The sequence below is a fragment of the Hemiscyllium ocellatum genome, chromosome 1 (assembly GCF_020745735.1).
Source record: "Hemiscyllium ocellatum isolate sHemOce1 chromosome 1, sHemOce1.pat.X.cur, whole genome shotgun sequence".
Taxonomy (NCBI): Eukaryota; Metazoa; Chordata; class Chondrichthyes; order Orectolobiformes; family Hemiscylliidae; genus Hemiscyllium; species Hemiscyllium ocellatum.
This window is the reverse complement of record NC_083401.1, coordinates 60,136,262-60,148,546: the sequence shown is the minus strand read 5'-3', so window position 1 is coordinate 60,148,546 and position 12,285 is coordinate 60,136,262. Positions and strand designations below refer to the sequence as shown.

Genomic DNA, 12,285 nt, shown 5'->3' with positions numbered 1-12,285 from the left:
ATATTGACAACAGAAATCGGAGAAAGAATATTCGGTTGCTGGGCCTTCAAGAGCAAGAAGGGAAAGAACAGTTAGTAACATTTCTGGAGCGATGGCTGCCGCAGATTTTAAACCTGGGGGCTGAAACTGACCGGGTAAGGGTGGAGTGGGCCTACCGGGTCGCAGTACGCGGATCTGGCCCAAACCAGCGCCCACGCCCGGTCCTGTTCCGGCTGCAGAGTTATAGGGAGAGGCAGATACTCCTGGATGCCTCCAGAAAGCTTGGAAAGGATCCTAAAGCTATGATTCATGAAAGATCCAAGATTATGTTATTTCAGGACTTCTCCCCGACTTTGGCACGAAGAAGGAAGGCGTTTGATGAGGTGAAGAAATGTTTAAGGGACGTAGATATTCAGTACACCTTACGCTACCCAGCGACGTTATGCTTTACCCACGAAGGATCCGAGTATAATTTTAGATCATCGGAAGAGGCCAAGAAACTTTTAGACTCGGTTAAATAAATCGTAAGAGACAATTTATGTTGGCTTGCCTCTCCCACACTCCGTGGGGAGAAATGGATACTTTATTCTACTTTACTTTTGCCTCTGGGAGCGGGGTTGTCTTCCTTGCTATGTTATTATACTTAACTGTAATCTGTTGGAGTTGTAATTTTATAGTTGTGTGTTTGTACGTGGCATTGATGCTATTAGATATACTCAGGTACGGGTGGGGTGGGGTGGGGGTGCGGCGCTCACTGTTAACTCTAGCTCGGTATTATATCTAAATCCTATTAAGGAGTGCCCGGGTCGAGGGTGGGACACTGTTTGGGAGAGGATATGGTGGAACGTTGGAAAGGTAGTAAGGCCCCCTGAGAACAAGGGGGAAGATCTCCATTCAAACATGTTTAATTTTTTTTTGTTTGTTCTTATTGTTTGGAAATAGCTTCCTTTTAATCATACTGTTATGAGTGTATTAGAGAACATTTTCTCTTATTTGAAGGATGTAAGCGACTCAACTATACACTCTGGATGATTGTGGATTAGTTGAATTTTGATGATTATATATTTAAGATCTATTTTTATATTAATGTTTGTGCTTGAAAATTCTGCATATTTTTGTAAATTTGTCAAAATGTTAAATTCCCAATAAAAATATCTATATAAAAAAAAACAGGCAGTGCATTCTAGACCCCATCACACTAGAGTAAAAAAAAACGTTCAAATCCCCTCTAAATGACTTTTCACCCTTACAATTATGCCCTCATTATTGATCCTTCAACTTTGCATTCATCCTGTCCACACCCCTTATCTTGTACACTCGTCTCAGCTCTCCCTTCAACCTTCTCTGCTCAAAAACAAAACAACCTGAGCTTATCCAATGTCTCTTCATAGTTAAAGTGCTCCATCCCAGGCAACATCTGAGTGAATCACCTCTGCACTCCCTCCAGTGTAATTAAATCCATTTTACAGGTGTGGAGACCAGAATAGTGGCATTCCGCCATTCATCGAGTACCCTCTTGAATTCTTGCCAACATTTTGCATTGAATGGAGGGACATTCTTCACTTTTAAGGCACAGGATTTTATGATTCAACATGCAAGTATACACTACTGAAAAATACAAGTGTACAGAAACAATACATATATTTCTTTATTCTTTCATGAAATGTGAATGTTATTGGCAAGGGCAGCATTTGTTGCCCATCTCTCACTATTCTTAAAGGAGTGGCTAGCTAGGCAATTTCTGAGAGCAGTTAAGAACCAACCACATTAATGCGGTGGATCCAGAGTCAAGCATAGGGTGGACTGGACAAGGGCAGCAGATTTCTTTCCCGAAAGGAAATTAATGAAACAGACAGGATTTAGAATTATTGTATTTGGAAATTATTACATGATCATTACAGAGATTAACTTTCTGTTCCAAATTTGTGAATTGCATTTAATGGTGGGACATCCTTCACTTTTAAAGGAATTATTTGTAACTAACTTAGCATGGAATATTCTAAAATCTCTTAAATGAGAGCAAAATAAATTTTATAATTACTATAATACAAAATTAAATAAAGCTGAACAGCAATTGGACAAGCAAATGTTTTGCTAATTGAGAGCGACAGGAAACAGCTAAGAACAGTATTAATCCCCCCAGAAAACTTCAGCTGTTTAATGCTCCTGCAGTAGATTAGCAAAAAGGAAAAAACAAAAGTTTTAACAACTAGCACAATATGTTGTATCGCTTCATACTTTCAATAAAAAGTATAAAAAGGGATCAAAACCAAAAGGACTGCGGATGCTGTAAATCAGAAATAAAAACAAATTACTGGACAAGCTCAGCAGGTCTGACAGCATCGGAGGAGAGAAATCAGCATTAAGGTTTCAGATCGAGGAACCCTTCCTCAGAACAAAAAGGGATGTTGGCTTTAATTATGACCAGATTAATGGAATAACTTTATTACTGCAGAACTAAGTATTTCTGCTGGGAACAATCCCACCCAATACACCAATGAGTTCACAAGGCTGATCACACAATATTCATGATTTAAGAATAACATACAAAAGATTCACAAACCTGATAACTTCCAGCCAGTTTGAACTCTCCAAAGCAGACAACCATTTAATATCAGTCTCCCAGAATTCAGAAGCATTTTCTGGTCAAGAACAATTGCATTGAGAATAACAATAAATATATCTAGATTAATAGATAAGTTTATCAGGCTAAACCAATATTGATTTCAGACCATAATGCCTACATTTTCTAATATTAAGTTAGTTTTGTGCATGATGTTGAAACATTTAGAAATTAATTCAAATACATAGCTAGTTTGAAATCAATTTACAGCTTTTTTATGAATTAAGAAGAAACCTGTATTATTTGTGACTCAGTCTAGTTAAATAGTGAACAATCTGCATATCTCTATGCAAATCCATTACTCCATAACATGAAAGGATTGTAATACAAGAGGGTCCACATTTGCCAAATGTCAACTGTAGTTTTAAAAACTTTCTAGAATGCTTGAAACATATTTTAATTAAAAGTTAACAAACAATATGTTGTTAATAACAATAATATACAACATATATTAAACATTAAACAAGCAAGAAAAACCCATTACCACCATCCAAAAGGAGGCCCCAATGTACAAAGTGAGTTTACCTGTAAGGAACAACTGCTTAAACCTGCTGTAAGAAGCCTGTATTTCCTGTAGAGTTGGAAGAGTGGCTGAAAGGATCTCAGTCCTGACCATGTAATTCACAGAATGGGTTTCACCAAGAATTTGGAGCTGCCTGCAAATCCAAAGCAGAGAATGGAATCATTAGTTTAGTAAAAGCCTCGCAAGTGAGGAATCAAAACAAAACATTTTAAACTTTATATATTTCTTACAAATGCTGCGTGCACACACTCATCATCCCCGGTGTACATATATCCAACAAATGGAGAGATCTACTGAGGCAGAGTCCACTGAAAATTACTTGAATACTCCATTATTGACTAGATTTTTAAAATTGAAAAAATAAACAAGAAATAAAGTAGTGACATGAAATTGCAAGGTCTTATTTCAAACAAAATCGATGTTTGAAACTCATTCACAGGTTTTATTGCCAGCATTTACTGCCAATCCCTATTTGCTTGAGATGGTGGTGGTGGTGAGCCATCTTCTTGAACTGCTGCCAGCCATTTAGTGTAAGTAGACCCACAATGCCATTATGGAGGGAGCTCCAGGATTCTGACCCAGTGACACTGAAGGAATGGTGATATATTTTGAAGTGTGGATGGGAGTGCCTTGGAGGAGAATTTACAGGTGGTGATGTTCCCATTTATCTGTTGCTCTTGTCCTTTTAGTACCAGGTGCCATTCCTCCCAACTGTCAAATAGGTACTTCATGTTGACGACTACTGGGTAGAAACAAAAACACCGCATGTACTTCTGAGATCTAGAGGACAAAAGTTTTAAAAAAGGTCTTCAAGTGCTACAAATAATGTCTCTGACCAAGCTCGCCAAACTGGGGAAGAACAAACCTGTTAAACTGGGTCTGATAACCTCAGTTTGGTAAAGTGGTCTTCCATAAGGAAGAGAGTGTGTTACAACCACTGCTGTGCGTGGTTACATTAACAATTTGACTCTAGAATCAAAAGCATAATTTTTAAATGTGCAATGACACCAAAGTAGGATGAGGGCAATAGTCATACTGAGGAGAACTGCAACAAATTACACATGGACATCAACTTCATTTGCTATTTTGGAAAGGTTATTAAACACAAATGAAATAACACATTCTGGTAAGAATGAGAAGTGGGTGCAAGTCTAGGTTGGGTAAAAGGAACAAAAAAAAATCTCCTGCACAAATACATTGATCACTTTACATCATAGATTAGCAGATCATAACAAAAGCAAACCAAGTATCAGGTGCTAGGAGGGGTCAGAGTACAAAGAAAGTAATCAAGTAAAAATCAAGGTTGACGTACATATGAGTGTGCCTGGAGTGTAGTGAATTCTGAGATTATGCCTTCTAGTCTTATTGTCTTCCACAAAAGGAACAACCCCTCTCCATCTACTGTCAAGCCCCCTAAGAATTCTACACATTTCAATAAGGTTACCTCTCATTCTAATCTCCAATGAGTATAGGCATACTTACTCAACTTCCCCTCAAAGAAAATCCCTCTATACCTGGGATCAATTTAATGAAATGGCTTCAATGCCCAATAGATCTTTCCTTAGACAAGGGGACCGAAACCATTTAAAATATTCCCCTGATGTGTTCTAACTATTCAAGGTCAAGTCAAAAACAGTCCCAGAGAACCATCAGTCAGCTTTGTATAATGAAAAAAAAAGAGGGTCACTAGCCGCAGGTATTGCTTATTTTTTGGGGGGCGTGGGGGAAGAAGTGGGGGAAGAGAGAGAACACATTGAGAAGGAGGGACATTCAGGGTGACCTCAGCCAGTGCAGCAATTGAACCTGCATTGTTGGCACCACTCTGCATCACAACTTGCATTGTTTTAACAAGATCTCTCTTTTTATACTCAATTTCCTTGGAAGTAAATCCAACATTTGTCATTTCTACTATCTGATGAACTTGTATACTAGCTTGGAGATTGATGCACAAGGACCCCAAATCCCTCAAAAGAGGAACAACTTTTGGCAAAATGGATTTTCTCAAAAGTGAAAAAAAAGAGCAAGCAAAGCCAGAGGTTCCAAGGTGACCAGATATAGAAATTAAGAAAAACAAAAGTATGCTTATGTTAAGTTTAAAAAAAACAACTGAGAACCAGGCTGAAGCTTCAGAGGGGAGGTGATAAAGTAAATAAGAGAAGCAACAAGAGACTGGCAGCCAACATAAAAAATGAATCCCAAAGACTTGTATCGGCACTTAATATTTAAAACCAGTATAGCTGCTTAGGGACCAGAAAGGAAATTTGCACATGGAGGCAGTAAGTACAGCTGTGAATTAAGTGAAAACTTTACACCAATGTTTCCAAGCATGATGACAGGGGAGGAAATGTAGGCACTTCAAGGCATTAAAATTGAAAAGGTGGAGATATTGGATAAGCTTTCAATACCTAATGGTAATGATATAATGCCTCCAAGGATAATGAGGGAAGTAAGCATGGAGACTACAGCAACCCTGTCTACAGCTTTTCAGTCTCCCTTGGCCTTGGGTTGATGCCAGAGGATTGGAAATTGCAAATATTACACGCTTGTTCAAAAGAAAGTTGGAGCTCACAGCATAACTGTCAGTTTCAACATGGATGTGGAATTCACAGCAGGATACAAAGACTAATGGTTAAAAGATGTTTTTGGGCTGGAGGTAGAATTCTGAAGGTTTCCAAAGTGTTGAGGTCCTTGCTTTTCCTGATACATATTAATGGCCAAAACCTTCATCCCAAAGTTTGCCGAAGTATATGAAACTTAATGTTGTGTAATGCGAGGCGGCCAGTACAGAACTTCAAATTGACAAACTGTTCAGATGATCAGAAAGATGGCAGGTGAAGTTGAATGCCAACAAATGAGAGGCAATTAATTTTAGTCAGAATAACAGACAAAATTACGGATACAATTCTAAATGGGGTGCAGAAGAGGCAACATGTATCTGTGTGTTAGTAGAAGACACAACAGCACAGTGGTAATTTCAGCGGACAAGTAATCCAGAAGACCAAGTTAACACTTTAGAGACATGGATTCAAATCTCACAGCAGGAACTTAATTCTGACAGTAACAGGATAGGATTCTGTTGAAGGCACATCAACCTAAAACATTTTCTTTCATCCAGAGATGATCACCATCTGTTGAGGATTCCAGCATTTTTTGTTTGAGAGATTCAGGACAGATTAGTTTGCTTGGTTGGACCCCTTAACACTCCTGCAGGTATGAAATACATTATAGCACTCTGCAAGGTTAACAAAGATAAATTCCAAATCCTGTGGTCTCAATCACAAAAAAGGTCAATGATATTTGCTACTAATACTACATTGCCTTCAATTCGGGCATATTTTATTAATCTTCATGACTACATGGTCAAAATAGTGCAATTTCCAAGATCATGAACTGTAACAATTCATAAGCGCAATCACCTTTATGAAGCAACTAGAAATTTGTGGTGCTGTATGAAAATACGGAGGCAGAATGCCTTTTGTTAAAGAATACACAAATGTAGTGTTACATTTTGTCAATTATTATTCCATTCCTCTTTCTAAATGCAATTAAAAAGCAGTAATACACCAATGTATTGGCATGTCAAATTACAAGAGGTTTGCTCATGCAGATTAGCAAGGTCATCTCAATCACAGTGGTGACATTAAACAAGTCACTGCCTGTACTATGCTTCAAATTTCAAAGATATTAAGCACTTTTTGCTGGTTCTTGCATGCCATGTAAGAACAGATACATTTCAACCACGTAATGGTCACCTGTATGATTGATTACAGAAACCACAGATAGATCTATGGAGAACTCTCTCAGGATGAACAACAAAAATGTTCAATACAAATGATACAAGGGTAATCTAAACAAGACCCATACAAACTACTGCATTACAGGCCATTTCTAAGAAAATAACTGCAGCTCAACAGTCCCATGTGGAGGCAGGCAATGAAATTTGAGGCAGCACATTTCAAGGAGTAATCCACTAAACCCTCAATATCAGACAGCCGAGGAAAAAGGCCAGAGGTGTTACACATACAGAAGTACCTTATATACCAAAGCCAATATGAACTGCCAGTCGTGTACATCCATGCTGATTCTGCATCATACTCTCCAGTCATGAGAACGCACACAGAACAATTAAATTACTTATGCTTAGACATTTTGGACAGTGTGGCATTTATAACCATACAAGACTGATCACACTTTCCATAGTAGTGACAGGAAGGAAAGATTTAATGTACACATTACACAGCAAAATACACCCTTCCCAATGTGAACTCCAAATGTGCATTATAAAAGTTATGCATTAATAAGATTAGCTACCAACCTTTCAATCCAACCTTTGTCCATTTGTGAAGTACTGTCATCAGCTGCTTCAGGGAGAGCTGTCATCTTCAGCAATGCACAACCACTGGGATGAGACCAACACCAAAGCTGCATGTGGGTTATTTAGAAACATCAAAATGTAAACAGGCTTTTATTTGGGGAAAAAAAAAGTATAAATTTAAAATAATAGAGACAGTCAACTGGCAACACATGTACCATTATCTGTCCAAAATCCACTTCATGTGTTACACATCTTTTTTTCAGAAATAGGACCCTTAGCATTTCATAAATATAAAAAAGGAAAACAGATTTAAAGAGCAATAAATTATGGAATTTGAAGACAGGTCACTGAACTCAAAATGTTAACTGTATCTCTCTCCACAAATACTGTCTAACAAGCTGTAAATTTTAAACATTTTCTATTTTCATATGAAGGATGAATGTTTAAGGAATAAATATTAGAGTGTAGGATTTGGTAGTTAAAGATACTTCTAACAACAATGGCTAAAAAAAGGAGGGTGCAATGCACAAGAGTTTGGTGGAGTGTGCAAGATGGAAGGAATTGTAAACAGCAAGTTACAGGTATGGAGTCAGCAGTGGATACAGGAACAGACACACACACACACACACACAGATGCACAATCTTACGTAATCATGCCAGTTTAGTCCTAAAATTCCATACCATTTAAGATAAATTGTGACAAACTACAATGGTTCAGTTCTTTCAGATGATCACTGGTTGGGCTAGACATCTTCAGAAGCCCCCAGTTCTCCCCCTCACTTTGCAATGACAGCTCCCTGCGAATTAAACAGATTTCTTTTGCACAGCTACTCCCCAGATCAGAGACAAGGTTAGAGTGGTGCTGGAAAGGCACAGCAGGTCAGGCAGCATCAGAGGGCAGGGGAAAAAAAAAATTAAAATTAAAAATCGATGTTTCAGGCACCAGGAATCAAAGAATCAAATTCCTGATGAAGAGCTTTTGCCTGAAACGCAATTTTTCTGCTCTTCAGATGCTGTCTGACCTGCTGTGCTTTTCCAGCACCACTCTAATCTTGACTCTGATCTACATCACCTGCAGTCCTCATTTTCACCTACTCCCCAGATCTGCCAATTGATCTTTCCTGCACATAGCAAGATTTCCAGTTGGTACTCAGGCTTTGAATAATGGGCCAAAACAATAGTACAAGGCAGTCTCCCCACTCCAGATAAAATAGTTGGGGGTGAGGGGGGGGTGGAATTTACAACTGTGGCCCGTGGCTGTCCCTTGGTGGAGGGCACAATTGGATGAGAATAGAAATCAGAAGGTTGCAGAACTGGATGAACTGAGTTAGGGAGGGGTGAGGCCACAGGAAGAGATGTAAAATCAACTCACTGGGAGTCATCATCATCCTTCCTAAATTTGAACTTTTCCCCTAGTCTTAGTTTAAAAAATTCTTGTTAAAGTCATTACAAATTAACAGATAACTTGTGGCAATATCGTTAATTCTGTGCGAAGTTATCACATTCTCAGTGCTCCAACTTCTGCCCATTCTGTGTACATGCACTTAAAAAAAGTTTAACCTACTTAATTCTTCAAAGGCTTTGAGAAAACAGTGAATAACTGTTGAGAGATTTACAAAACATAGATCACAAAGGAAGTTACTGACCACACCTAAGGTAGGTTTATGGTTGGGCAAGTAGAAGAAAAATAAGCAAAACTTACAGGAATTCCTTTTCCTTTGTATTTCTTTATGTCATCATCAGTAACAGATAAAGGAACAGCAAAGAACTGTGGAAGTCTGGAAGCAAAACAAATCAATTCCTTTTAAAAATACAGAATTTACTGAAATTGACAAAATAGGCTACAATTCACTCAGGCAAGTGCATGGTGTTGCGAAGTTCAAATATCTTCCTTTCCTTTTAATATTTTGAGATAAAATTTTCTCCAAAATTTACAGAAAGAATTGTACTTTTCACCTAGCCCCTCCCCTTTTCCAATATACTTCACTTTCACTTGAAAAGCTACTATGAATTCAGCTCCCATCACTGTATGATTTTGTTTGGGCGGGGGGGGGGGGGGGGGGGGTGCTCAAAACCCAGGAAATCAAAACATAACTAAAATTTCTCAACTTCTCCCATAGATCATGAATCATGAAGTCCAATTATAATGTTTAAAAGGCATCTAAATGGGTATATGAATAGTAAGGGTTTGGGTGGATATAGGTCAAATGCTGGCAAATGCGACAAGAGCAGATTGGGATTCTGGTCAGTGCAGGCAATTTGGATGAAAGGGCCTGTTTCCATGGCTGTGACTCTGTAATCCAAAAGGTTTCAAAAAGAGATCACCTCTCATTCTCCTAAATTTCAATGAGTAAAATCCCAATCGGTTTATCCTTTGTTCTCGAAACAATCCCTCCATACTAGGATTATCCTAGTGAACCCTCAAGGAAATGCCTTCAAATGACATATTATCTTTAAGGGGACCAAAAATACTTTCAGTGCTCCAGATATAGTCCCATCAGCAGCTTGTACAGTTGAAGTAAGACTTCCCTATTCTTACATTCCAACTCCCTTGAAATAAAGGGCCAACATTCCCTTAACCTTCCTGATTACCTGCTGCACCTATGTTAGCTTTCTGCGTAAATACCCACAAAGGCCCTTCATGTTGCAGCTTTTGTCATTTTTTCTCCATTTAATTATTGCTGTTCTTTTGCGCTCACTTCTAAAACAAACTTGACATTTTCCTACATTATACTCCATTTGCCAACTTTCTGCCCCTTTCTTAATCTATCATTATCGCTGTGAGCTATTCGTATTCCTATCGCAACCTTTCCACCTATTGTGAAACTTGAAAGGGTTCAGAAAAGATTTACAAGGATGTTGCCAGGGTTGGAGGGTTTTAACTATAGGGAGAGGCTGAATAGGCTGGAGCTATTTTCCCTGGAGCAGGGGTTGAGACCTTGTGGAAGATTATAAAATCATGAAAGGGCACTGACAGAGTAAATAGACAGTCTTTTCCCCAGAGTGGCAGATTCCAAAACTAAAGGGCATAGGTTTGAGGAAAGATCTATATGGGACCCAAGAGGCAAATTTGTCAGACATGTATGGAATGAGCTACCAGAGGAATTGGTGGAGTTGATTTAATTAGAACATTGAAAAGGCACCTGGATGGATATATGAATAGGAAAGGTTTATTAGATTAGATTCTCTACAGTGTGGAAACAGGCCCTTCGGCCCAATAAAGAGCAACCCTCCCAGACTCATTCCCCTACATTTACCCCTGACTAATGCACCTAACAGTACAGGCAATCTTTTTAGCATGGCCAATTCACCTGACCTGCACATCTTTGGACTGTGGGAGGAAACCAGAGCACCCAGAGGAAACCAAAGCAGACACAAGGAGAATGTGCAAACTCCACACAGTCACCCGAGGCTGGAATCGAACCTGGGACCCTGATGCTGTGAGGCAGCAGTGCCAAACACTGAGCCACCGTGCCGCCCCATTTGGTGATATGGGTGAACTGCTGGCAAATGGAATTGGATTAATTTAGGATATCTGGTCAGCATGGTCAAGTTGCACCAAAAGGTCTGTTTCCATGCTGTACACCTCTATGACTATGACAAATCACAGATTGGGCAACTGCAATGCAGAACACCTACATTTTGTTTGCAAAAATGACCCTGACCTTCCAGTTGCCTGGCACTTCCACACAATATCATGTTCCCTGGCCAACATCCATGTCTCATGTTTGCTAGAGTGCTCAGTGAAGCTCAGTGCAAGCTGGAAGAACAGCATCTCATTTTCCACTTGGGAACTTTGCAACCTTCAGGACTCTAAATCAAATTCAATAATTTTAGGGCCTTGTTCCATGTCCTTCCCCCAGCTCCCACATGCCAGGCCTGATCACATGGGCTGTACCACACACAACCCATTGTCGACAACAAATGGTCCCCATTAAGCAGATGTTTACTCTCCCAGGCTGACCATTATCCGTTTCTTTATCTGCCCAACTACTTTCTCTCTGGGCTCCAACCTCACCTATTGTTTACTTCTTTCGCCCTCCCTATTTTCAGTACATATAATCAGCTTTTTCCTAGCTACAATCGGTTTTGAAGGATCATTGAACCCAAAACGTTAACTCTGCTTTCTTTCCAAAGATGCCACTAGACCGATTGAGTGTCTCCAGCAATTTGATTTTGTTTCAGATTTCCAGTAATCGATGGTTATTTTAATCAATTTAAATAAATAAATTTATTACAATAATCAATTCCAGACATCAGTTTGTATCTTAAACAAAAGACTTAGCAATTTATTGAAAATACAGTAACTTCAGTACAGCAAAATTAAAGATAGTCAAATTGGTCTATGCCGTAACACAAAAGACCTTTTTCAGCCCCATGCACACAGAAGACTGACAAACATAGCTGAATAAAGGAAAATAACAAACCTGGCCAGATTGCTCAAATGATTTTCATAATGCATTGTTTGACAGGCATGGATGATAGTTTCCTGATTGATTTTATGAAGATGCCATTCAGGGTCACTTTTATAGTTCAGTCACATAGACAGTAATACGTAGAACTTAGCTTTTGATTGAGCTTCCAAGAGCTGCTTGTAGGTGGTTTGGGGGGGAAGCATTCAAGTCTTCATGCTGTAGCTTTAACAGCTCGTTCCCTTTTTCCACAAAAACCCAATTCAAACTCAGACCACTCTCAGACAGGCTGACCATTTCCTCCACATACCTCAGTTACTATTCAACATCTGCCATCTGCTTAAGTATAAAGGTCTTTTCAGGTGCTGGCCTCACTAATAACCTACTTCTGCTGTCTGTTTAAACATAATATCCTTTCTCTGTGGCAAAGCAT

At 39.0% G+C, this 12,285-nt stretch overlaps 1 protein-coding gene across 2 annotated transcripts in view; it reads right to left on the bottom strand.

Moving 5' to 3' along the window:
• The window catches only part of mtmr12 (myotubularin related protein 12), an 84,981-nt gene that overhangs the window by 25,473 nt on the left and 47,223 nt on the right, over positions 1–12,285 (bottom strand). For both annotated transcript variants that reach the window (XM_060856376.1, XM_060856459.1), the window contains exons 8-11: positions 9,143–9,218; positions 7,441–7,547; positions 3,128–3,258; positions 2,543–2,621 (exon numbers count right to left, since the gene is read on the bottom strand). In XM_060856376.1, the coding sequence (XP_060712359.1) occupies positions 2,543–2,621; positions 3,128–3,258; positions 7,441–7,547; positions 9,143–9,218 (393 nt within the window). The remainder of the gene's footprint in view (positions 1–2,542; positions 2,622–3,127; positions 3,259–7,440; positions 7,548–9,142; positions 9,219–12,285) is intronic.